At 37.3% G+C, this 26,870-nt stretch overlaps 2 protein-coding genes across 4 annotated transcripts in view; both read left to right on the plus strand.

Moving 5' to 3' along the window:
• The window catches only part of Or4c105 (olfactory receptor family 4 subfamily C member 105), an 85,395-nt gene extending 70,622 nt beyond the window's left edge, over nt 1-14,773 (plus strand). The window contains exons 2-4 of one of the 2 annotated variants that reach the window (XM_087650853.1): nt 11,774-11,831; nt 12,477-12,518; nt 13,815-14,773. In XM_087650853.1, the coding sequence (XP_087506979.1) occupies nt 13,844-14,773 (930 nt within the window). In that variant the 5' untranslated portion in view covers nt 11,774-11,831; nt 12,477-12,518; nt 13,815-13,843. Of the gene's footprint in view, nt 1-11,773; nt 11,832-12,476; nt 12,519-13,814 lie in introns of those variants that run through there. The other variant, NM_001000345.1, reaches the window with a different exon arrangement.
• The window catches only part of Or4c11 (olfactory receptor family 4 subfamily C member 11), a 102,461-nt gene that overhangs the window by 70,586 nt on the left and 5,005 nt on the right, over nt 1-26,870 (plus strand). For both annotated transcript variants that reach the window (XM_087653671.1, XM_087653670.1), the window contains exons 2-3: nt 11,774-11,831; nt 12,477-12,518. In XM_087653671.1, coding sequence (XP_087509797.1) covers nt 12,508-12,518 — 11 coding nt within the window. In that variant the 5' untranslated portion in view covers nt 11,774-11,831; nt 12,477-12,507. The remainder of the gene's footprint in view (nt 1-11,773; nt 11,832-12,476; nt 12,519-26,870) is intronic.

The following is a 26,870-nucleotide window of genomic DNA, read 5'->3' on the forward strand; positions in this document are numbered from 1 at the left end:
CTGAGATCAAAAACTCAGATGACAGCGGATGCTGGCGAGGATGCAGAGAAAGAGGAACACTCCTCCATTGTTGGTGGGATTGCAGACTGGTACATCCATTCTGGAAATCAGTCTGGAGGTTCCTCAGAAAATTGGACATTGCACTACCTGAGGACCCAGCTATACCTCTCATGGGCACATACCCAAAAGATGCCCCAACAATATTACAAAGACACATGCTCAACTATGTTCATAGCAGCCTTATTTATAATAGCCAGAAGCTGGAAAGAACCCAGTTGCCCTTCAACTGAGGAATGGATACAGAAAATGTGGTACATCTACACAATGGAATATTACTCAGCTATCAAAAACAATGACTTTATGAAATTCATAGGCAAATGGGTGGAACTGGAAAATATCCGAAGTGAGGTAACCCAATCACAGAAAAACGCACATGGTATGCATTCATTGATAAGTGGATATTAGCCCAAATGCTTGAATTACCCTAGATGCACAGAACACATGAAACTCAAGAAGGATGATGAAAATGTGGATGTTTCACTCCTTCTTTAAAAGGAAACAAGAATACCCTTGGGAGGGAATAGGGAGGCAAAGTTTAGAACAGAGACTGAAGGAATGCCCATTCAAAGTCTGCACCAAATGTGGCCCATACATATACAGATAAGATGAATGAAGCAAACAAGTGCAGGCTAACAAGAACCGGATGTAGATCTCTCCTGAGCGACACAGCCAGAATACAGCAAAATCATAGGCAAATGCCAGCAGCAAACCACTGAACTGAGAACAGGAGCCCATTGAAGGACTGAGAGAAAGGACTCAAAGAACTTGAAGGGGCTTGAGACTCCATATGAACAACACCAACTAACCAGAGCTTCCAGGGACTGACCCTGGGCTCCAGCCTCATAGGTACCAATGAATAGCCTAGTAAGAGCGCCAGTGGGAAGAAACCCTTGTTCCTGTCAAGACTGAACCCCCAGTGAACGTGATTGTTGGGGGGGAGGGGGGTAATGTGGGGAGGATGGGAAAAGGAGCACTCGTATAGAAGCGGGGAGGGAAGGGTTAGGAAGATGTTGACCTGGAAACCTGGAAAGGGAATAAAAATTGTAATGTAAATAAGAAATACCCAATTTAATAAAGATGGAGAAAAAAGAAAAATAATAATATAATTGATATTCGAAAAAGTAACTAAAACAGAATGTGTGGAGCTTCAAAAAAATAAATAAATGATAAATGCAAAAAATAGAATGAATGAAATAAAGTTAACTTTTTTTATAAAAGCCACAATTTGACTCCTGAGGCTGCAGAGCGGAAGAGACCACCAACACTGCTCACCCCTGCCCACATCCCTGGCCCAAGAGGAAACTGTATAAGGCCTCTGGGCTCCCGTGGGGGAGGGCCCAGGAGCGGCAGGACCCCTGCCACAGACACCGCCGGACCCTGAAGGAAACAGACCGGATAAACAGTTCTCTGCACCCAAATCCCGTGGGAGGGAGAGCTAAACCTTCAGAGAGGCAGACAGGCCTGGGAAACCAGAAGAGACTGCTCCCTGCACACACATCTCGGACGCCAGAGGAAAAAGCCAAAGACCATCTGGAACCCTGGTGCACTGAAGCTCCCGGAAGGGGCGGCACAGGTCTTCCTGGTTGCTGCCGCTGCAGAGAGCCCCTGGGCAGCACCCCACGAGCGAACTTGAGCCTCGGGACCACAGGTAAGACCAAATTTTCTGCTGCAAGAAAGCTGCCTGGTGAGCTTGGGACACACGGAAGCAGAATTTCTCTAGAACCGGGCACGTTCTGTCTTTACCGGAAGTCCCACACCCGCGGATCCCGGCCCGCAGCAGCTCTCTGCTCCCAGACCCGGTGAGAGAGAGACCCAACCGCCTGGTCAGGTGGGCACTCCTGAGGCTGCAGAGCGGAAGAGACCACCAACACTGCTCACCCCTGCCCACATCCCTGGCCCAAGAGGAAACTGTATAAGGCCTCTGGGCTCCCGTGGGGGAGGGCCCAGGAGCGGCAGGACCCCTGCCGGAGACACCGCCGGACCCTGAAGGAAACAGACCGGATAAACAGTTCTCTGCACCCAAATCCCGTGGGAGGGAGAGCTAAACCTTCAGAGAGGCAGACAGGCCTGGGAAACCAGAAGAGACTGCTCCCTGCACACACATCTCGGACGCCAGAGGAAAAAGCCAAAGACCATCTGGAACCCTGGTGCACTGAAGCTCCCGGAAGGGGCGGCACAGGTCTTCCTGGTTGCTGCCGCTGCAGAGAGCCCCTGGACAGCACCCCACGAGCAAACCTGAGCCTCGGGACCACAGGTAAGACCAAATTTTCTGCTGCAAGAAAGCTGCCTGGTGAACTCAAGACACAGGCCCACAGGAACAGCTGAAGACCTGTAGAGAGGAAAAACTACACGCCCGAAAGCAGAACACTCTGTCCCCATAACTGACTGAAAGAGAGGAAAACAGGTCTACAGCACTCCTGACACACAGGCTTATAGGACAGTCTAGCCACTGTCAGAAATAGCAGAACAAAGTAACACTAGAGATAATCTGATGGCGAGAGGCAAGCGCAGGAACCCAAGCAACAGAAACCAAGACTACATGCCATCATTGGAGCCCAATTCTCCCACCAAAACAAACATGGAATATCCAAACACACCAGAAAAGCAAGATCTAGTTTCAAAATCATATTTGATCATGATGCTGGAGGACTTCAGGAAAGACCTGAACACACTTAGGGAAGCACAGGAAAACATTAATAAACAAGTAAAGGCCTACAGAGAGGAATCGCAAAAATCCCTGAAAGAATTCCAGGAAAACACAATCAAACAGTTGAAGGAATTAAAAATGGAAATAGAAGCAATCAAGAAAGAACACATGGAAACAACCCTGGATATAGAAAACCAAAAGAAGAGACAAGGAGCTGTAGATACAAGCTTCACCAACAGAATACAAGAGATGGAAGAGAGAATCTCAGGAGCAGAAGATTCCATAGAAATCATTGACTCAACTGTCAAAGATAATGTAAAGCGGAAAAAGCTACTGGTCCAAAACATACAGGAAATCCAGGACTCAATGAGAAGATCAAACCTAAGGATAATAGGTATAGAAGAGAGTGAAGACTCCCAGCTCAAAGGACCAGTAAATATCTTCAACAAAATCATAGAAGAAAACTTCCCTAACCTAAAAAAAGAGATACCCATAGACATACAGGAAGCCTACAGAACTCCAAATAGATTGGACCAGAAAAGAAACACCTCCCGTCACATAATTGTCAAAACACCAAACGCACAAATAAAGAAAGAATATTAAAAGCAGTAAGGGAAAAAGGTCAAGTAACATATAAAGGGAGACCTATCAGAATCACACCAGACTTCTCGCCAGAAACTATGAAGGCCAGAAGATCCTGGACTGATGTTATACAGACCCTAAGAGAACACAAATGCCAGCCCAGATTACTGTATCCAGCAAAACTCTCAATTAACATTGATGGAGAAACCAAGATATTCCATGACAAAACCAAATTTACACAATATCTTTCTACAAATCCAGCACTACAAAGGATAATAAATGGTAAAGCCCAACATAAGGAGGCAAGCTATACCCTAGAAGAAGCAAGAAACTAATCGTCTTGGCAACAAAACAAAGAGAATGAAAGCACACAAACATAACCTCACATCAAATATGAATATAACGGGAAGCAATAATCACTATTCCTTAATATCTCTCAATATCAATGGCCTCAACTCCCCAATAAAAAGACATAGATTAACAAACTGGATACGCAACGAGGACCCTGCATTCTGCTGCCTACAGGAAACACACCTCAGAGACAAAGACAGACACTACCTCAGAGTGAAAGGCTGGAAAACAACTTTCCAAGCAAATGGTCAGAAGAAGCAAGCTGGAGTAGCCATTCTAATATCAAATAAAATCAATTTCCAACTAAAAGTCATCAAAAAAGATAAGGAAGGACACTTCATATTCATCAAAGGAAAAATCAACCAAGATGAACTCTCAATCCTAAATATCTATGCCCCAAATACAAGGGCACCTACATACGTAAAAGAAACCTTACTAAAGCTCAAAACACACATTGCACCTCACACAATAATAGTGGGAGATTTCAACACCCCACTCTCATCAATGGACAGATCATGGAAACAGAAATTAAACAGTGATGTAGACAGACTAAGAGAAGTCATGAGCCAAATGGACTTAACGGATATTTATAGAACATTCTATCCTAAAGCAAAAGGATATACCTTCTTCTCAGCTCCTCATGGTACTTTCTCCAAAATTGACCATATAATTGGTCAAAAAACGGGCCTCAACAGGTACAGAAAGATAGAAATAATCCCATGCGTGCTATCGGACCACCACGGCCTAAAACTGGTCTTCAATAACAATAAGGGAAGAATGCCCACATATACGTGGAAATTGAACAATGCTCTACTCAATGATAACCTGGTCAAGGAAGAAATAAAGAAAGAAATTAAAAACTTTTTAGAATTTAATGAAAATGAAGATACAACATACTCAAACTTATGGGACACAATGAAAGCTGTGCTAAGAGGAAAACTCATAGCGCTGAGTGCCTGCAGAAAGAAACAGGAAAGAGCATATGTCAGCAGCTTGACAGCACACCTAAAAGCTCTAGAACAAAAAGAAGCAAATACAGCCAGGAGGAGTAGAAGGCAGGAAATAATCAAACTCAGAGCTGAAATCAACCAAGTAGAAACAAAAAGGACCATAGAAAGAATCAACAGAACCAAAAGTTGGTTCTTTGAGAAAATCAACAAGATAGATAAACCCTTAGCCAGACTAACGAGAGGACACAGAGAGTGTGTCCAAATTAACAAAATCAGAAATGAAAAGGGAGACATAACAACAGATTCGGAGGAAATTCAAAAAATCATCAGATCTTACTATAAAAACCTATATTCAACAAAATTTGAAAATCTTCAGGAAATGGACAATTTCCTAGACAGATACCAGGTACCGAAGTTAAATCAGGAACAGATAAACCAGTTAAACAACCCCATAACTCCTAAGGAAATAGAAGCAGTCATTAAAGGTCTCCCAACCAAAAAGAGCCCAGGTCCAGACGGGTTTAGTGCAGAATTCTATCAAACCTTCATAGAAGACCTCATACCAATATTATCCAAACTATTCCACAAAATTGAAACAGATGGAGCCCTACCGAATTCCTTCTATGAAGCCACAATTACTCTTATACCTAAACCACACAAAGACACAACAAAGAAAGAGAACTTCAGACCAATTTCCCTTATGAATATCGACGCAAAAATACTCAATAAAATTCTGGCAAACCGAATTCAAGAGCACATCAAAACAATCATCCACCATGATCAAGTAGGCTTCATCCCAGGCATGCAGGGATGGTTTAATATACGGAAAACCATCAACGTGATCCATTATATAAACAAACTGAAAGAACAGAACCACATGATCATTTCATTAGATGCTGAGAAAGCATTTGACAAAATTCAACACCCCTTCATGATAAAAGTCCTGGAAAGAATAGGAATTCAAGGCCCATACCTAAACATAGTAAAAGCCATATACAGCAAACCAGTTGCTAACATTAAACTAAATGGAGAGAAACTTGAAGCAATCCCACTAAAATCAGGGACTAGACAAGGCTGCCCACTCTCTCCCTACTTATTCAATATAGTTCTTGAAGTTCTAGCCAGAGCAATCAGACAACAAAAGGAGATCAAAGGGATACAGATCGGAAAAGAAGAGGTCAAAATATCACTATTTGCAGATGACATGATAATATATTTAAGTGATCCCAAAAGTTCCACCAGAGAACTACTAAAGCTGATAAACAACTTCAGCAAAGTGGCTGGGTATAAAATTAACTCAAATAAATCAGTTGCCTTCCTCTATACAAAAGAGAAACAAGCCGAGAAAGAAATTAGGGAAACGACACCCTTCATAATAGACCCAAATAATATAAAGTACCTCGGTGTGACTTTAACCAAGCAAGTAAAAGATCTGTACAATAAGAACTTCAAGACACTGAAGAAAGAAATTGAAGAAGACCTCAGAAGATGGAAAGATCTCCCATGCTCATGGATTGGCAGGATTAATATGGTAAAAATGGCCATTTTACCAAAAGCAATCTACAGATTCAATGCAATCCCCATCAAAATACCAATCCAATTCTTCAAAGAGTTAGACAGAACAATTTGCAAATTCATCTGGAATAACAAAAAACCCAGGATAGCTAAAGCTATCCTCAACAATAAAAGGACTTCAGGGGGAATCACTATCCCTGAACTCAAGCAGTATTACAGAGCAATAGTGATAAAAACTGCATGGTATTGGTACAGAGACAGACAGATAGACCAATGGAATAGAATTGAAGACCCAGAAATGAACCCACACACCTATGGTCACTTGATTTTTGACAAAGGAGCCAAAACCATCCAATGGAAAAAAGATAGCATTTTCAGCAAATGGTGCTGGTTCAACTGGAGGGCAACATGTAGAAGAATGCAGATCGATCCATGCTTATCACCCTGTACAAAGCTTAAGTCCAAGTGGATCAAGGACCTCCACATCAAACCAGACACACTCAAACTAATAGAAGAAAAACTAGGGAAGCATCTGGAACACATGGGCACTGGAAAAAATTTCCTGAACAAAACACCAATGGCTTATGCTCTAAGATCAAGAATCGACAAATGGGATCTCATAAAACTGCAAAGCTTCTGTAAGGCAAAGGACACTGTGGTTAGGACAAAACGGCAACCAACAGATTGGGAAAAGATCTTTACCAATCCTACAACAGATAGAGGCCTTATTTCCAAAATATACAAAGAACTCAAGAAGTTAGACCGCAGGGAAACAAATAACCCTATTAAAAAATGGGGTTCAGAGCTAAACAAAGAATTCACAGCTGAGGAATGCCGAATGGCTGAGAAACACCTAAAGAAATGTTCAACATCTTTAGTCATAAGGGAAATGCAAATCAAAACAACCCTGAGATTTCACCTCACACCAGTGCGATTGGCTAAGATCAAAAACTCAGGTGACAGCAGATGCTGGCGAGGATGTGGAGAAAGAGGAACACTCCTCCATTGTTGGTGGGATTGCAGACTGGTAAAACCATTCTGGAAATCAGTCTGGAGGTTCCTCAGAAAATTGGACATTGAAATGCCTGATGATCCAGCTATACCTCTCTTGGGCATATACCCAAAAGATGCCTCAACATATAAAAGAGACACGTGCTCCACTATGTTCATCGCAGCCTTATTTATAATAGCCAGAAGCTGGAAAGAACCCAGATGCCCTTCAACAGAGGAATGGATACAGAAAATGTGGTACATCTACACAATGGAATATTACTCAGCTATCAAAAACAACGAGTTTATGAAATTCGTAGGCAAATGGTTGGAACTGGAAAATATCATCCTGAGTGAGCTAACCCAATCACAGAAAGACATACATTGTATGCACTCATTGATAAGTGGCTATTAGCCCAAATGCTTGAATTACCCTAGATCCCTAGAACAAACGAAACTCAAGACGGATGATCAAAATGTGAATGCTTCACTCCTTCTTTAAATGAGGAAAAAGAATACCCTTGGCAGGGAAGGGAGAGGCAAAGATTAAAACAGAGACTGAAGGAACACCCATTCAGAGCCTGCCCCACATGTGGCCCATACATATAAAGCCACCCAATTAGACAAGATGGATGAAGCAAAGAAGTGCAGACCGACAGGAGCCGGATGTAGATCTCTCCTGAGAGACACAGCCAGAATACAGCAAATATAGAGGCGAATGCCAGCAGCAAACCACTGAACTGAGAATAGGTCCCCTATTGAAGGAATCAGAGAAAGAACTGGAAGAGCTTGAAGGGGCTCGAGACCCCAAAAGTACAACAATGCCAAGCAACCAGAGCTTCCAGGGACTAAGCCACTACCTAAAGACTATACATGGACTGACCCTGGACTCTGACCCCATAGGTAGCAATGAATATCCTAGTAAGAGCACCAGTGGAAGGGGAAGCCCTGGGTCCTGCTAAGACTGAACCCACAGTGAACTAGTCTATGGGGGGAGGGCGGCAATGGGGGGAGGGTTGGGAGGGGAACACCCATAAGGAAGGGGAGGGGGGAGGGGGATGTTTGCCCGGAAACCGGAAAAGGGAATAACACTCGAAATGTATATAAGAAATACTCAAGTTAATAAAAAAAAAAAAAAGAGAATAAAAAAAAAAGCCACAATTTAGAAGGAAAGTGGGGATGGAGATATGGAGGTTTTGAAGGGGGAAGGGGAAGAGAGAGATAATATAATTAAGTTATAATCTCCAAACTGAATATACTCCTAACATAATCTAAAAATTAATGAAAAGCTCTTAAAAATAATTGCAATTAACCAATATACATTTCAACAAATGGGAGAAACCCATAGCCATCAGAGAAATGCCAAATTAATTCTATTTTAAGATTTCATCTTATCCTAGTAAGAATGGCCTTTATCAAGAATATAAGCTTTATGCACTTTGTCCTCCTACAGGGGAGATGTAAATTCATGAAGCCATTATGATAATTGGTGTGGACACTCCTCACAAAGCTAAAATCCAATGTTCAAAATGTGCCAGACACAAACTCCTGGACATATACTCAAAGGACTTTATACTCTGTAGTAGAGATACAACTCTAGAGTAGAGATCCAGACATACTCATGCCCACTTACCTTCCCTTCATTAGATGGAGAGAGAGGGAATTAGCTCAGATGCCTATCAATTGATGACTGATAAAGAAAATGAGATAGATATAAACAAGGGATAGATGCAAATATGAAATTTACAGTAATATATATATATATATATACGTTCTAAGTCTGAAAAGAAAATGTCACATATTTTTTCTCAAAATAAAGATTATAGCTTTGAATTAATTTTGTGTTTAATTTGGAACAGAGAGAGAGGCCAAGAAGCTAAAAAACAGCCATTGGGTAGGGGAAAAGACTTGAACAAGGAAAGATCATAGAACTGACACAAAGTGAAAGTAGAATTAGAAAAATCCTTCAGTAATAAGACTTGAATAGTGAATATGTACAAGAAATAGGTGATAGGTAGAAGTGGAGTGAGTTTTAACTTAAATTGTGATGCAAGTAGAAGATAGATGGGAACCTACTTCTCTTTAAGCTAATTAAAACATTGTTTAAATAATAAGTTTGAATGGAAGTATAAGGGTGGATAATGATAATGACACCAGTCATGAGTTGTCAAATAAAAATTACAGTTCCATGTGCGAGATATTTTCCTATAAATTATTTATCTAGGGAGAAGACCCCAAACAAGATAGCTTATTTCCATTGTTCTTGGGGGCCCATCAAAAACATCTGTTAGGGCCTTAGTGCTGAAGATACCAAACTCCTTGGTTGTAGGGCAGAGAGAAATCAGGCTAGAATAGAACTGGATGTTCTGTCCTTTGTAAGGGTCTGGAAGGTGTTATGTAGGCTGGTAGCTCAGAGAAATTTGTTTTCACCCCGTTGTGAACCTTGTAGGGTGTGACTACTTCTAAAATTGTGGCATGACTACCATGGAAATAAACGGCTGCTTTGTAATGAGGTTTGAAGCCTACTCAAATGGACACATTTATGCCTAATCCTGTAAATTTGGTCAAAAGAAGAAAGATAGTGAGTTATGGGCTCCCAGAAAAAAATCACCATTGTTGCTAGATTCAAGTAGAATCAAAGTAAATTTAAATATCCATGTTTATATGCATTTGCAGCAGTGAAATGACAAGAGAAGTCTCTCTATTCACTGAATTTAGTCAAATAGCTACAGAAGGTGCTTGAAATAATTAATGGTTGAAAGCTCGGCCCTATACAGTTCACCCCCACTACAACTTAGATGAAAGAATTCTTGATGAGGAAGCCTAAAAAATCGTAAGAGCCATAGGATTGGGAGAAAAGCTAAGAAGTGCTATTTGGCGAAGTCACACCTATTGAGATCATAAGTTTAGAATGTCTGTGGTTATCTGCACCAGGATCATACAAGACAGGCCGTGCAACATTATTCATGGAATGGAGAGAATGTCATTGATCTCCAACATGCCTACTGATCTGTAAACTATTAATGAATGCTGAAAGAGAGAGAGAGAGAGAGAGAGAGAGAGAGAGAGAGAGAGAGTCATTAGCTTCATATGCAAACTGACTAGTTACACTACCAAACTCCAGTGCATAATGCTAACCCCTTATTTCTAGTCACTGGGATGGTCATAGTTAAACTCAGTCACAAGAAAAGTGGAAGAGGGAAAGGAAGAAAGAACATGTGAGAGATATTAATAGGAAGGTTGGATTCAGAATGTGTTGGGGAATAGATAAGGGTAGGTGTGGGTAAGTGTAATCATAACGGAGCTAGAGAGAAGTTTCCACCTACAGAGTCACGGCTCACAACTAAAGGCACCAGAGAAGAAAGCATGGATTATATCTCTATTAAATTGTCAAAGGCTTATTTGAAGAAATGAAAAAAACAATTAAACAGGAGAGTAAGAACTCGGGAATAAGAAGTAGAAAGATCAAGAGTTTATATAATGTTCTGCTTCATAGTGAGTACAAGGGCAGCCTAAGCTACATAAAATCAAGTCTTAAAATTTAATAAGTACAATAATTTAAAACTAATCATCCTAATAAATAACTAAATGGTGAATAATGACCAACAATACAAAGGAATAAATGTGAAACTCCTTTTTTGTGGTTGAGTTGTTTTGCTCTGCTTTGTTTTGTTTTGTTTTGTTTTGTTTTGAGATAGGGTCATTTGAAGTATCCTAATGATAAGAAAAATATGGTGATAAGTAGAAGTATAATATGGTGATGAGTATAACATGCAGAATTGTAAAGATTCTACAAAAATCCAAGGCACTCAGAAGTATGTGAGAAAAAGTTTTTGAAGTTATTACTTTAAAACAGCTGTCAGTTTTGAGGCTTCTTAGTTTAGGTATTAAGCAAGTTTTCAGGAATAGGATCACATTGGTATGAATACAATTATTTCCCCTGTCATATGTATCACAAGGAAAGCTGCGTTCATGGTGTCCATGTTAGATTGAAGACACTGTTGTTTACATGGCACTGAGTATTCTTAACCAAACTATTAGAGAAAGGAATCTACTACCTGCTTTCTTTCTATGCTTGCAGGATACTACTCCCCATTAAAGAGTAAGTGAGTCACACTGGATTCTAAGACAGGACCTTCTCATCAAAGAAGTTAATTAATTCCTGAGAGAGAAAGCAAAATAACAAGATTATTGAAATTCATGGGAACTTCTTTAAATACCCTTTCAATGAAGGATACAAATGTCTCTTTGTATGTCATATACCCTCAGCAAGATTCACCTTGAATAGAGTGGATCCTTTGTAAACGTATCTGCAAATTTGCCAGCCCCTGCCTTTCAGGTGAATGATCAGAATTGGAAATCAAAGATCATGTCTCCATAGTTCATTAAAAGAATGCATTCCAGATTCAAACATCATACTACTGTCTGTAAAATAGTTTTAGGTTTATGGAGGAAAGGAAAGATGTTTCTATGGAAACATTATGAAAGATGTGATGATTTGATATCTAGAAATGTGTTGCATATTTCATATTGAAAGTCTTCCTTTCCTGGGTAGCTTTATTCTGAACACTCACAGTGCTCACTTAAAGCTGGAACTGCTGAGTTAAATCTTTTATTAATGCTGATATGTGGTAAATACTGTAATGTTTTACATAGGAGTTTGATTGTTTATTTTCAGAGTTTGTAAATAAAGTCACAGAATATATCATCCTCACCCTAACACTTTAAGACATTTGGTAAGTAATTTGCATTTACTTATTGTACTTATTAATGATAAAAGACTTATAGATGATTATGTGAATTAGATGTACTTATTTCTGTTTCAAACTGAGATACACCTTTTAACAGCTAAGGCTATTTATAGTATTGAGCTCAATGTTTAGTTTGACCATACAAAAAAAACTAAATACAAATATTAAATGAGTAAATATATAAGTTATTTATTCAAAGCATAAACACAGATAATTCATTCTGGTGTTAACGTCCTATCGATCTCACAAATCTCTGTGGCTTCTAGCCATATGGTGATAGTCATGCCTTTAATCCCAGCACTTGGGAGGCAGAGACATTCAGATCTCTGAGTTCACCGCCAGCCTGGTCTACAAAGTGAGTTTCAGGACAGCCAGAACTACACAGAGAAATTCTATATTAAAAATTTTTTCTCTGGCTTCTTTCAAAGTATTAAATGGAATTTTTCTTAAGCTTATTGGAAAATTAAATGTTTTTGTATACTGCTGCCACGTTATCAGTTATGCTAATCTGGTAACTGTATTCATGTTTAAAAATATAGTCTTGTCGTTGCTCCCAAACCTGCTTCCCTATCTTAACCAGTTCACATATTAAATTATACAATACCATTCTTGTTCTCATTTTATACACAGATGTTGAAACAAGTGTGCAAATTTCCAGAAAATGAACCCAAGGTGAGTGACAAGAAAAAGTATGAGAATTCTCATTTGGTGACTACAATTCTTGAACTGATGTAATTGGAAATTGTTGAAGCACATTTTCAGAGTGTTGGCCAGTGTTTTATACCCTCTACTAAATAATGATACATGAGAAGGAGAAAAGATGGACTATGATCCTGTCTACCCATGAATTTGGCTCAAAAGAAGTTATTTCATAAATGGTATTCAAGTAAATAAATCATTAAGTCATATCTAAAGCAGTTTGTGAACCAACACCTCTGTTACATGATAGTATGAGTTATACAGTTGGATGATTTGAATTGCACAACACTTTAACATTTGGGAGATTAAAAAAAACTGAAAGAAACAAAGTAATATAATACTGCCAATTTTTCTGCTTACCTGAGGTAGAAAAATTAATTTCTCTACTCTCAGAATACATAGTAAAACTTATAACAATTTTGAGAGTTATTATGACAACCACCTGTTTTGTGTATATGAAGAACTGAACCACTATTCATTTTTTTAAAAGTTCTTAGGAACAGGCACAATTTACTGGTTTTATTTGATGTTTAGTTTACATAAATACATCATATTCCCTTTTTCTGAATTGACAGAAAAATAGCAACAACAAAGGTTACATAAAGAAAGAAAATCAGTCTCCTGTGTAAAGTATTTAGTAACAACCAGTGCAGGAGCACAGAATTGTCAAAAACTATTTAAGACTCATCACATGCTCTTACTAAGTATTATGGATTCTTATACCTGTATTCCTTCACTGTAGCCTCAGCAGTAGTTCTACTAAACCCTTCATATATGTTGCTATTCCACTTTATAGCTTTTTGTTGTCTATATAATTATCTAAAACATGAAACTTTTACTTAGTTTAAATTATTGGCATTTTATAAGTAACTTTATGCTACTATTAATATTCTAATATTGGGACTAATTATCTACCTTCTTCTTCTCAATGAATGCCAGCTTATTTAAAAAAGCCATGGCTCAGTGTATGGTGTTAGTGTATAAGGAATTTTATTACTTCAATCTGCTCTACCCTTCTACTCAGATGATGATTAAAATTTTCTGGTTGTCTATTTAATATGAATAAAACACATATTATGTTGATAATCTTTATATCTAGCTTCACCAAAAAGACTACTCTATAGTCTTAAATAATCATAAGTATCCATAGTTCTTCCTGCAGTTTTAAAATCAAACTTGTTATATGTCATTAATTAACTGAAGCAAAGTTATTAATTATTAGAATACAGGAATTATATAAACATGTAGTTCTATTAGTTTTTTTTCTAGGAAATATGATGGACTGTCTCATAAACTAGATGGAAATTAGGAACAACGTAAGCGAGTTTGTTCTCCTGGGGCTCACACAGAATCCACACATGCAAAAAATCGTATTTGTTGTGTTTTTGGTTATCTATGTCTTCTCTGTGGTGGGAAATTTGCTTATTCTAATCACCATTACAAACAGCCAACTGTTGGGATCCCCAATGTACTACTTCCTGGCCTATCTCTCTTTTATTGATGCCTGCTACTCCTCTGTTAATACACCTAAACTGATTGCTGATTCACTCCATGAAAAGAAATCTATTAAATTCAATGGATGCATGACTCAAGTTTTTGCAGAACATTTCTTTGGAGGAGCTGAGGTTATCTTGCTTACTGTGATGGCTTATGACCGCTATGTAGCCATCTGTAAACCCTTGCACTATGCAACCATCATGAATCGACAGCTCTGTAACATCCTTGTGGGAGTGTCGTGGGTTGGAGGCTTTCTTCATGGAGGTATCCAAATTCTTTTCATTATTGGATTACCTTTCTGTGGCCCTAATGTGATAGACCACTTTATGTGTGATCTGAACCCCTTGCTTGCTCTCGCCTGTGTTGATACCCACATTCTAGGACTCTTTGTTGCTGCCAACAGTGGCTTCATCTGTCTGTTGAACTTCCTCCTACTGCTTGTCTCCTACCTGGTCATCCTTCACTCCCTAAAGAACCACAGTGCAGAAGGAAGGCGCAAAGCTCTCTCTACCTGCGTTTCTCACATTACAGTGGTGGTTTTATTTTTTGTGCCCTGCATATTTGTTTACATGAGACCTGCAGCTACATTACCCATTGATAAAGCAGTTGCTATGTTTTATACTATGATAACTCCCATGTTAAACCCATTAATCTATACCTTAAGAAATGCTCAGATGAAAAATGCCATTTGGAAATTGTTTAGTACAAAAGTTCATTCAGATGACAAATAAAGCAATAAACATATGTCTTCAGATAGACTGGAGAAAGAATGGAATGGACAGTTTGGATGATCTTAATATGAAAGTCTTACATACACAGCAAAAATACAAATAGTTGCTACTCATGTGTTACACTAAGCGAAGCAGAAATTAGACCTCACATAGGAAAAATCTAACTTAGGTTGCTTTATTGTCAATACATATACATATTACACACACAAACACACATGCACACACACACACACACACACACAGAAAGAGAGAGAGAGAGAGAGAGAGAGAGAGAGAGAGAGAGAGAGAGAGAGAAGAGAGAGACAGAGACAGAGAGTCAGAGATAGAGAGTCAGAGATATATATAGAGAGATTCTGCTATCTCCCTCTGACTTACATTTATAATTATATTTGACCTCTTCTAGAAAAGCCCTGATCTCATGAGCTAAATTTAAAGTTTTCTCCTTTCATGTCCTTTATACGTAACCATACAAATAATGTCTTTGGAAGGTAAGTCCTGACCATTGACCCTTTGAAATTTCATACTCTCATATTTTTCCATTCATAGATATTTTTCCACTTACAACATGTTTTTTTCAACTGTGGAAGTAAACTGAAGGGAGTAATGATAAAAGAACAGTTAAGGGCATTGATCTACTCATTCATAAACTTGTTAACAGTTTTGAATAAAATTATGTCCTAGTCTCTCCTATGTGTAGGGTTTACATGATAGATCATGCTATGATCCAAATTTCCATATTCATAAAGCCATTCTGCCTTATTTTTTATTTTCAAATCTTTTGGATATATTCACTGTTGGAATTTGATGGGGATTGAATTGAATTGGTAGATTATTTTTGGTAAGATGCCCATTTTTACTATATTAATCCGGACAATCCATGAGCACCAGAGATCTTTCTACCTTCTGACGTCTCCTTCGATATTTTTCTTCAGGGGTTTGAAGTTGCTGTTATAGAGATCTTTCACTTACTTGGCTAGAATCATACCAAGATACTTTGTATTATTTGTGAATATTGGAAAGGGTGTTGTTTCCCTAACTTCTTTCTCAGCCCTTTTATCCTTTGTGTACAGGAAGGCTACTGATTTGTTTGAGTTAATTTTATGATCAGCCACTCCGTTGAAGTTGTTTATCAGCTGTAGGAGTTCTCTGGTAGAAATTTTGGGGTTGCTTAATATACTATCATATCATCCACAAATCGTGATGTTTTGACTTTTTCCATTCCCATTTGTATCCCTTTGACCTACTTTTGTTTTCTGATTGCTCTGACTAGGACTTCAAGTACTCTATTTAATAGGCAGGAAGAGAACTGGTGCCATGACTAATCTCTCATTTTAGTGGGATTCTCTCCACTTACTTTGATGTTGGCTACCAGTTTGTGCTATATTCCTTTTACTATGTTTAGGTATGGACCTTGAATTCCTGACCTTTCTAAAAGTTAACCATGAAGGGGTATTGAATTTTGTCTATGTTTTCTCAGCATCTAATGAGATCATGCCCCCCGTTGAGTTTGTTTAAATAGTGAATTGCATTGATGACTTTCTGTATATTGAACAATCTGTACATTCCTGGGATGAAGATTACTTGATCATGGAGGATGGTCATTTTCATGTGTTCTTGGATCCAGTTTTCAAGAATTTTATCGCATTTTTTGCATCAATATTCATAAGGGAATTTGGTCTGTAGTTCTCTTCCTGAGTCTTTGATTTTAGCTATTCTGACTGCGGTGAGGTAGGACCTCAGGGTTGGTTTGATTTACATTTCCCTAATAACTAAGGATATTGAACATTTTTTAGGTACTTTGCCGTCATTCCATATTCCCAAGCTGATAATTTTTTAGCTCTGTGCCCTATTTTTAATAGGTTTATTTGATTCTCTAGAGTCCAGCTTCTTGAGATATTTTTATATATTGGATATTAGCTCTCTATTGGATGTAGGGTTGGTTAAGATCTTTTCCCAATTTATTGATTGCATTTTGTCCTATTGACATCGTCCTTTGCCTTACCAAAGCTTTGCAATTTTATGAGCTTCCATTTGTTAATTCTTGATCTTATAGCATAAGCCATTGGTGTTCTGTTCAGGAAATTCCCCAGTGTCCATGTGTTCCAGGTTCTTATGCACTTTTTCTTCTAATAGGTCAAGTTTGTCCAGCTTTATGTGGATATCCTTGATCTACTTGGAATTGAACATTGTACAGGGCAATAAGAATGGATTAATTTACATTCTTCTATATTTTGTCCTCCAGTTGAACCAGCACCATTTGTTGAAAATGCTACCTTTTCCCACTGGATGGTTTTAGCTTCCTTGTCAAAGATTAAGTGATCATAGGTGTGTAGGTTCTTTTCTAAGTCTTCAGTTGTGCCTCACTGATCAAACCCCTGTCTCTGAGACAGTACCATACAGTATTTATCACTATTGCTCTATAATACAGCTTGATGTCAGGGATGGTGACTCCCCAAGGAATTATTTTATTGTTCAGGATAGTTTTCATTATCCTGAGTTTTTTGTTGTTGTTGTTATTCCAATGAATTTGCAAATTGTTTTACTAATTTTATGAAGAATTTAGTTGGGAGTTTGACGGGGATTACACTGTATATATAGATTGCTGTTGGCAAGAGAGTCCCTCTTAGTACTTCTTTCTCTCATTGTGTCCCATAAGTTTGGATATGTTGTGCCTTCATTTTTATTGACCTCCAAAAATTCTTTAATTTCTTTCTTTCTTCCTTGACCAACTTATTATTGAGTAGATAATTGTTCAGATTTCATGTGTATATGGGCTCTTTGCTGTTTTTGTTGTTATTGATGACCAGCATTAGTTTGTTGTGGTGTAATAGAAAACATGGTATTAATTCAATGTTCCTGAATATGTTGAGGCTTGTTTTGTGTCTGAGTATAGGATCAAATTTACAGAAACTACCATGAGATGCTGAGAAAAGGTATATTTCTTTTGTTTAAGATTGAAATGTTCTGTAGCTATTAGTTAAATCCATTTGGTTCACAACTTCTTTTAGTTGCACTGTGTCTCAGTTTAGTTTTGGTTTCCATAATCTCTGTCCATTGGAGAGAATGGTGTGTTGGAATCTCCTATTATTATTTTGGGAGTTTAAGTGTGTACTTTGAGCTTTAGTAACATTTCTTCTACAAATGTGTGTATCCTTGCATTTGGGTATAGATGTTCAAATTTCAGAGTTCATCTTGATGGGTTTTTTCTTTGATAAGTATGTAGTGTCCTTCTTCATATTTTTTGATAGATTTTGTTAGAATGTCTACTTTGTTGGATATTAGAATGACTATTCCATCTTGTGAACTAGAACCATTTGCTTGGAAAATATTTTCCCATCCTTTTACTTTGAGGTAATATCTGTCTTTAATCCTGAGGTGTGTTTCCTGTATGGATAAACTGCTGGATCTTGTTTATGTATGCAGTCTGCTAGTCTATTTTTTTATTTATAAAAATATTTATTTATTTTATGTGTGAGTGCATCATTACTGTCTTCAGACAAACCAGAAGAGGGAATGTGATTTCATTGCAGATGATTTTGAACAACTATGTAGTTGCTGAGAATTGAACTCAGGATCTTTGTTTTGTTTGTTTTGGTTTGTTTTGTTTTTAATTAGAGAATTGAGTCTATTGATGATGAGAGCTCTTGGAAACCAAAGATTTTTGCTTCCTGATATTTTCGTGCTTAGAGGTAGAATTAGGTTTGCATATTTCTTTTCTTTTGGTGTTTTTGTAAAAAGATTAATTTCTTGTCTTTTCTTTGTATGTATAGTTTCCCTCCTAGTACTGGACTTTTCCTTCTATTGCCCTCTGTAGGGAAGAGTTTGTGGAAAGATAGTGTTTAAAGTTGTTTTTTTTTTCTTGGAATACTTTGGTTTCTCCATCTATGTTAATTGCGAGTTTTGCAGAGTATAATAGCCTGGGTTGGAAGTCTTGTTCTCTTAGGTTCTGTATGACATGGTCCAGGATCTTCTGTCTTTTAGCATCTCTATTGAGAAGTCTGGTGTAATTCTGATAGGTCTGCCTTTTTATGTAACTTGACCTTTTTCCTTACTGCTCTCAATATTCTTTGTTTTTTCTTGCATTTAATGTTTTAATTATTATGTGACGAAGGGAATTTCTTTCTTGACTCATCTTTTTTTTTTATTTCTGTACATTTCTTTTGTGTTTATGAGCATTTCTTCCTTTAGGTTAGGAAAGTGTTCTATAATTTTGTTGAAGATGTTTGGTGGACCTTTTTCTTTAATTTTAATACAGTTTATTTTCTTTTTTTATAACATATTTTTTCATCTTTATTAACTTGGATATTTCTTATTTACATTTCAATTATTATTACCTTTTCCAGTTTCCAGGCCAACATCCCCCTAACCCCTTCCCCTCCCTTTCTCTATGAGTGCTCTCCTCCCCACCCTCCCCCAATTACGGCCTTACCCCCAAAAGTCACGTTCACTGGGTGTTCAGTCTTGGCAGGAACAAAGACTTCCCCTTCCACTGGTGCTCTTACTAGGCTATTCATTGCTACCTATGAGGTTGGAGCCCAGGGTCAGTCCATGTATAGTCTTTGGGTAGTTGCTTAGTCCCTGGAAGTTCCAGTTGGTTCTCATTGTTGTTCATATGAGGTCTCAAGACCCTTCAAGCTCTTTCAGTCCTTTCTAAGATTCCTTCAACGGGGGTCCCGTTTTCAGTCCAGTGGTTTAATGATGGCATTCGCCTATATATTTTCTGTATTCTGGCTGTGTATCTCCGGAGAGATCTACATCAGGTTCCTGTCAGCCTGCTCTTCTTTGCTTCATCCATCTTATCTAGTTTGGTGGCTGTATATGTATGGGCCACATGTGGGGCAGGCTCTGAATGGGTATTCCTTCTGTCTCTGTTCTAAACTTTGCTTCCCTATTCCCTCCTAAGTGTATTCTTGTTCCCCTTTTAAAGAAGGAGTGAAACATTCACATTTTGGTCATCCTTCTTGTGTTTCATGTGTTCTGTGCATCTAGGGTAATTCAAGCATTTGGGCTAATATCCACTTATCAATGCATGCATACCATGTATGTTTTTCTGTGATTGGGTTACCTCACTCAGGATGATATTTTCCAGTTACATCCATTTGCCTATGAATTTCATAAAGTCATTGTTTTTGATAGCTGAGTAATATTCCATTGTGTAGATGTACCAAATTTTCTGTATCCATTCCTCTGTTGAAGGGCATCTGGGTTCTTTCCAGCTTCTGGCTATTATAAATAAGGCTGCTATGAACATAGTGGAGCATGTGTCTTTGTCATATGTTGGGTCATCTTTTGGGTATATGCCCAAAAGAGGTATAGCTGGGTCCTCAGGTAGTTCAATGTCCAATTTTCTGAGGAACCTGCAGCCTGATTTCCAGAAAGGTTGTACCAGTCTGCAATCCCACCAACAATGGATTGCACCTCTTTCTCCACATCCTCGCTAGCATTTGCTGTCACCCAAGTTTTTGAACTTAGCCATTCTCATTGGTGTGAGGTGAAATCTCAGGGTTGTTTTGATTTGCATTTCCCTTATGACTAAAATGTTGAACATTTCTTTAGGTGTTTCTAAGCCATTTGGCATTCCTCAGCTGTGAATTCTTTGTTTAGCTCTTAACCCCATTTTTTAATAGAGTTATTTGTCTCCCTGCAGTCTAACTTCTTGGGTTCTTTGTATATTTTGGATAAAAGCACTCTATCAGTTGTAGGATTGGTAAAATCTTTTCCCAATCTGTTGGTTGCCATTTTGTCCTAACAACAGTGTCCTTTGCCTTACAGAAGCTTTGTAGTCTTATGAGAACCCATTTGTCGATTCTTGATCTTAGAGCATAAGCCATTGGTGTTTTGTTCAGGAAATTTTCTCCAGTGCCCATGTGTTCAAGATGCTTCCCCACTTTTTCTTCTATTAGTTTGAGTGTATCTGGTTTGATGTGGAGGTCCTTGATCCACTTGGACTTATTTCTGGCCTTTTAAATTGGGAATCTTCACTCTGTTCTATACCTTTTATTCTGAGGTTCAGTCTTTTCATTGTGTTCTTGATTCCTTGAATGTTTTGAGATAGAAGATTTTTTCTTTTTCTATTTTCCTTGAGTGTTGTGTCAATGTCCTCTATTCTGTCTTCTGTCAATGAGATTCTCTCTTCTATCTCTTATATTCTGTTGGTGATGGTTCTTGCATCTATGACTCTTGTTTGCTTTCCTAGGTTTTCCATTTCCATGACTGTCTCCCTTAGAGTTTTGTTTAATAATTCTATTTCCATTTTTAGATCCTGGATGGATTTGTTCAATTCTTTCACCTGTTTGATTGTATTCTACATTTCTTTAAGGGATTTATTTATGTCATTCTTAAAGTCCTCTACATTTTCATGAAATGAGAGTTTAGATCTGAGTCTCGCCTTACAGTTGTGTTGGAGTATCCAGGTCTGGCTGTGGTTGGAGAATTGAGTTCTGATGTTGTAAAGTCAAATTGGTTTTTGTTGCTTGTGTTATTCTTCTTGTCCGTTACCATTTGGTTATCTCTGGTGTTATCTTGCCTCCCTCTGTCTAGGTCTAGAAGCTAATCATAGTGGTAGGAATAGTCCATAAGGAGAATTAGCATTGTCTTACAGTAGCATGCCCTGACAGAAGGCCATAATACTTTCCTCAGCAAATGTAGGTAAATCCTTCCCATGAGCCTGTGATCCTATGATCCAGTGATCCAGGATAGGCCAGAATACCTTGGGATTCAAACGGCAACTGGGGTGTGGCCTGTGTGAGATTGGGTCAAGCGCTGGATGGAAACCAGAAGGCCCACTGGTCTTTGGCTGTGCAAGAAATCTGCTTCCCCAGGTCTCAGGGTTCTTAGTATGTTGGCTTTTGGGGCAGAGTTTATGGTCTTACCTGTTCAGCTGGATGTGTCAGAATATTGGGGAGTCAAGCTGCAATGGGTGTGGGCTATGTGGGATTGGGTCCAAATCTGGGGCTCTAGTCCCAGCACAGGTAGGAACCAGAAGTTCTGTGTTTTAAATTTTTAAAAAGTAAAATATAAGTGCATCATTTTCTCCCTTTATTTCTTTCCTTTCCCCAACTTTTCCCATGCAACCTGCTCACATGCATTATATCGTTGTCATTGGTTTATACATTTATTTTCTGTGTAAAATTGCTTATATATTTCTCACTTACTGTATACATGATTAGTCATGTTGGTTGCCTCACATTTCAACAGAACCATGCATCAATGCCTGGAGCGTAGCACTCAATGATGCAAATCAACCCACTGTGTGTGCATCAATAGAGTCGATCTGACATATTTTGTAGCTATTTTATCATTATCATACATGTTTCCAGTTAAACTAAATATGCCGCCCTTTGAAAATTGGAAACCTGCTTACAGGTCACACTTTAAAGTAGACATTAGTCCACTTCTAGGTCTAGAAGCTAATCACAGTGGTAGGAATAGTCCATAAGGAGAATTAGCATTGTCTTACAGTAGCATGCCCTGACAGAAGGCCATAATACTTTCCTCAGCAAATGTAGGTAAATCCTTCTCAGCTGAGGCCACCAGTGAGAATAGAAGGTGTTCAGCAGAACATGTAAACACTTATATTAATGCCTAATAATACTCATCTTTTCCTGTTGTATTATCCTCAACTCATTGAGCAATGTAAGCCAGAACTTGGGATTTGTCTTTTTCTAATTTTCTCTGTAAAACAAGTTCTTTGTCTCAAATTTTATCATCGTGTTCCTTCCCTTTATAAAAGAAATGTTTATGTGGTGGATTATATATATTGAGAAATTTTAGAGTTAGAATAAGCACAGTTTTTCTTTGTATCCCAAGAAGGCCATAACCTATGGGTATTGGCAATATATTATTATTGTTTAAATTAAAAACATCCTCCATAGTTCCATGTGCCAGGTGGCTATAATCAGTAACTCCAGATCCGGAGGTTATAATGCTTCCTGTGGCCTCTATGGGCATGTAAACTTATCATATGTAGACATACAAAACAATAAGATTTATACATATAAACACTAAAATTAAAAATAGATGAAAACTTAAAGAAGTTTAATCTGTATACCAAAATAGTACAACTTGTAATTGTGACCCATCATTTCTCCACAAAATCTAAGGAGACAAATTAAAAATGAATTGCTTCACATTATCTAGTTTTTGTTTCTTAATTGAAAATAAGGGAACATATTAGAAAATGACTTTCCCCAGACTCCTGTGTTTTACATCATTAGTGATAAATACTCCTCCTGGGAAAGCAAAAGAAACATTTATCAACTTCTTGTGTGATGATGGATTTCAGAATACTCATGATGAATCTGTAAAAACTTAATATCATTTGTAATGTTCATTCAATTGCATGTCTAATGGAAAATATCTGAATTATTATTGAACTATGAATGTATTTTTAAATTTCTGCATTTATAAATGTGTTAAATAAAGTTTATATGAATTTTCTGTATTATCTCCCTTTACTCAAACACATTTTCATCTTTTTATGAATAATTAAAATTGTACATGGTTATAATTTAAAATGTAAAATTATTATAGATAAAAAGATGATAAATAGGCATATACATGAAGAATAAGTACATAGAAGATGATAGTAGTTGAAATGTATTAAATATTTTTAAATTTTAAAATCTATTATTATATTATCTGTAGTCATAATACTGTGCAATAGATTAGGAGTCAATCCTTTTATCTTACTTTGTCCTCTGACATACCCACCACTCCCTGACGTTTAGAAACAATGTATCTACTAATTCTTTGAATTCTACTGTCTTACATTTCTAGTATGACTGAGATCATGTGCTATCTGCCTTATCCCCAGCTTATTCCAATCAACATAACACTCCCTTAATATTTGATCTCATTGTACATGCTATAAAACCCTTCTGTTATAGATGTATATCACTTCATTGTCAACTGTTTTCTACATAAAAAATAGCTTTGGATGGTAACTTCACTTGGTTGCAAACTTTGCTTACTGTTAATTAAACAAAATAATTATAGTGTCTTTGGTATAATTTTTTTCATGTGTAGATGCACTCAGTATGTAATTTCTAATTTTTTAAATCCCCAAATGTTTCTTTACAATGTCTATGTTAACCTACATCCCTTAATATGCTACAAGAGTTAAACTTTTACTATATCCTTAACAGCTTTTGTAATTTTTAATATTTTTATACTAACATTTGTAATTGGGATGAAATATTACCCTTTGGAATTTTCATTGGCACTTCTCTAATGACTGGTGATGCTGAAAACAGTATGTTGTATAGGTTTCCTCTGAGATATACGATTCTACAAAGTCGCTCCTTGTGACATACAGTAAATAACTCACAAGAGCTTCTGGAAGTTCCTGAAACTGACCAAATTTAGAAGGCCTCCTTCCTTCCAAAAGTAAACAATATAGATTGCTGAAAATCACTCTCAATAAGGCAAACTACAAAGACTGGCTAGAAGAAGCAAAACACACCCCGACCACCTGGAAGAAGTAGAAAACACTGAGTCACCCAGAAAGGACATTTTTTAACCTGTTGATCTGATTGGAGGTGTAGTAGGCACCAGGTTTTCAGCTTCTGAAACCTTTCACCATACTGGAATAGCCTTTGGTGATGGACCTGTCTTTGAGTCATTTTTGTTCTTGTAACTAACTCCTCACCCATATCCTTGTACACAGTCCCTGCCAAGACTCATTGGTTGGCCACATTGGACTTTGGTGGTACCTGTAACTTTTGACTGCTATGGGTTCCCTATCTAGATGAGTATGTTGTGTTTCTCCAAGAAAAAGTTTCTCACACATTTATCTATTAGGAACTTGCATGCATACTTTATTTTGCTTTATTTTATTTTTGAGATTAAAATTTCTTTTCCTTTCTTCCTACAAACTCACCCTGCTTTCCTTCAAAGTCATGGCAGTTTGTTTTTCAGCAATTATCATTGTATACACACATGTATTTGTGCATGTTATAAATATAACTCAGTGAATCAACGTGATGCTACTCGTATGTCTTATTTCAGGACTGCCATTTTCCATTTGGCACTGAACAATAAATTGATATGTTTTTCACTGGGAAGACCACCTCTCCTATTCCAAGCTTTACTTGGCTACCAATAGTACATTGTTTATGGTTGGTATGCATTCTTTTGCTAAATGTCCTTTTGACAGATGGGAGAAATTACCTACATCAGTCCATTTATATAGGTTTTTATGAGTCTACATTATTTGTTTCAATTAGCTAGGCATAAAACCTTCATTTGATGCATATTCTGCTGGAGATCTGGTAACAAATATGATTTAAATGTCCTCTTTTACCCTTGTTCCACATTGAATAGAAACTATCCCCTACTTCTTCTCACTCTTTATTTCTTTTCCTTTGTTTCCTTGTTTCTTTCTTTCTTTCTTCCTTTCTTCCATGGTCAACTTGACACAAAATAGAGCTCTTTGAGAAAAGGAATTTCTACTCAGCAAATGTCCCATCAAACTCGTTATACAACATTGTCTTGATTAATGACTGATGTGTGTGTGCCAGCCCGTTGTGAGAGATTCCGCCTTTGCTCATCTGGTCCTGAGATGCATAAGAACGTAAACTCACCAGTCTAGAAGTAGCATTCCAGGGCCAGTACTGACTCAATTTCAAACTCATTTCATGCCGTAGCTTCCTGCCCTACCTGGGTTCCTGCTGTGACTTCCCTCCATGATGGACATTTCCATGAAAATATAAGATGAAATAAACTCTTTCCTACTCAAGATATTTTGGTTATGACAGATGCCTAGAATAGTCATATCCATAGAGGCAAAAAGTAGAATTAATAACTGCTTAAGTCTGAGTGGAGAAGTAGTAAATTATTTGTTTTCATTTAAGTCTTTGAAAAGAAAATAATTCTTGTATGGGTGAGGTTAATATTCACAAACAGCATGATGCAACATAATAATGAATTGTGTGCTTTAAGTGGGTAAAATGATAACTTTTATGTCATATGGATTTTATAATAACGAATACATTATAAATGACATGAATGATGAACTTCTCTGCAGAACTATCTTTTATTAACTAAGGAGTCTCAAAATTTAATAAAAATAACAAAAAATCTTGAACATTTGATGAATTTGGTTAAACTGTCAAGCAAATAGTACATATATATTAACTTTCAAATAATTTTTATTTCAAGAGATATACATTTTAATTTATATTTTCAGAAGTTTGTGAAAATATTAGCATCTTATTCAGGCATATTTAGTATATTGCCTTTCTCAAAAATTACTAATTATTACTCATTTGTTGAGACTTGCTGTGTAATTTATCATTTTATTTTTGCCTATTTACAAAGGAGGGATAGAAATTTTATAATTTCACTACGCATGAGTATGCTTCTAAAAAAATACGCAAATTAAAAAGATCTTATCAAAAAGACTAAAGATGGCAGGTGATGGTAAAGATTCTGAGCAAATGATGTGATTGAAACTTTCAAACTTGTCAATTACATTTGTTATAACGAACAGCAGTAGGTGACAAAGACTTATTTTATTATTTCTCTGGGAAAGACTCTTGGTTTTGTTTCCCTTGTCTAAGAATCTTCACTTCATCCCCCAAAATCTTTACAACACATGGAAAATACTTTTTTTCTACAAAAAGCATGGCAGGGAAACACAGAGGGTTGGGAGGATTTTCATTTCCCAGAGACTTGTCATCAGTTTTTAGAAAATAAATTTTATCCTCCCTCCCCCAGGTCAGTGTCTTCCTCCCTCGTTCTGGTCAGTTTAATATGAGTCAGACTAACTAATATCATAAAGCCATTATTGATTCTCTACCAGACCCTCAAATGATATTGGTCTGCAATGTGACCCTTTAATTATTGTTTTTATTAGTCCAACATGTACCAGGGTCCTAAAGTTTCCCAGAATTTATTCATACATGCATCTTCCATTTTACTACCCCATATCATTGCTGTTTTTATAATGGTTTCTAACTAATAAAATGCTATCTTATTAAAGAAATAAAAAAAGAAAGAAAGAAAGAAAGAAAGAAAGAGAAAGAATGAATGAAACATGAAACCATATAGCCAGTAAAATCTTCATGATAAATATCCCAGATCTTCTTCTAAAACT

The sequence above is a fragment of the Rattus norvegicus genome, chromosome 3 (genome assembly GCF_021556685.1).
Source record: "Rattus norvegicus strain SHRSP/BbbUtx chromosome 3, alternate assembly SHRSP_T2T, whole genome shotgun sequence".
NCBI lineage: Eukaryota > Metazoa > Chordata > Mammalia > Rodentia > Muridae > Rattus > Rattus norvegicus.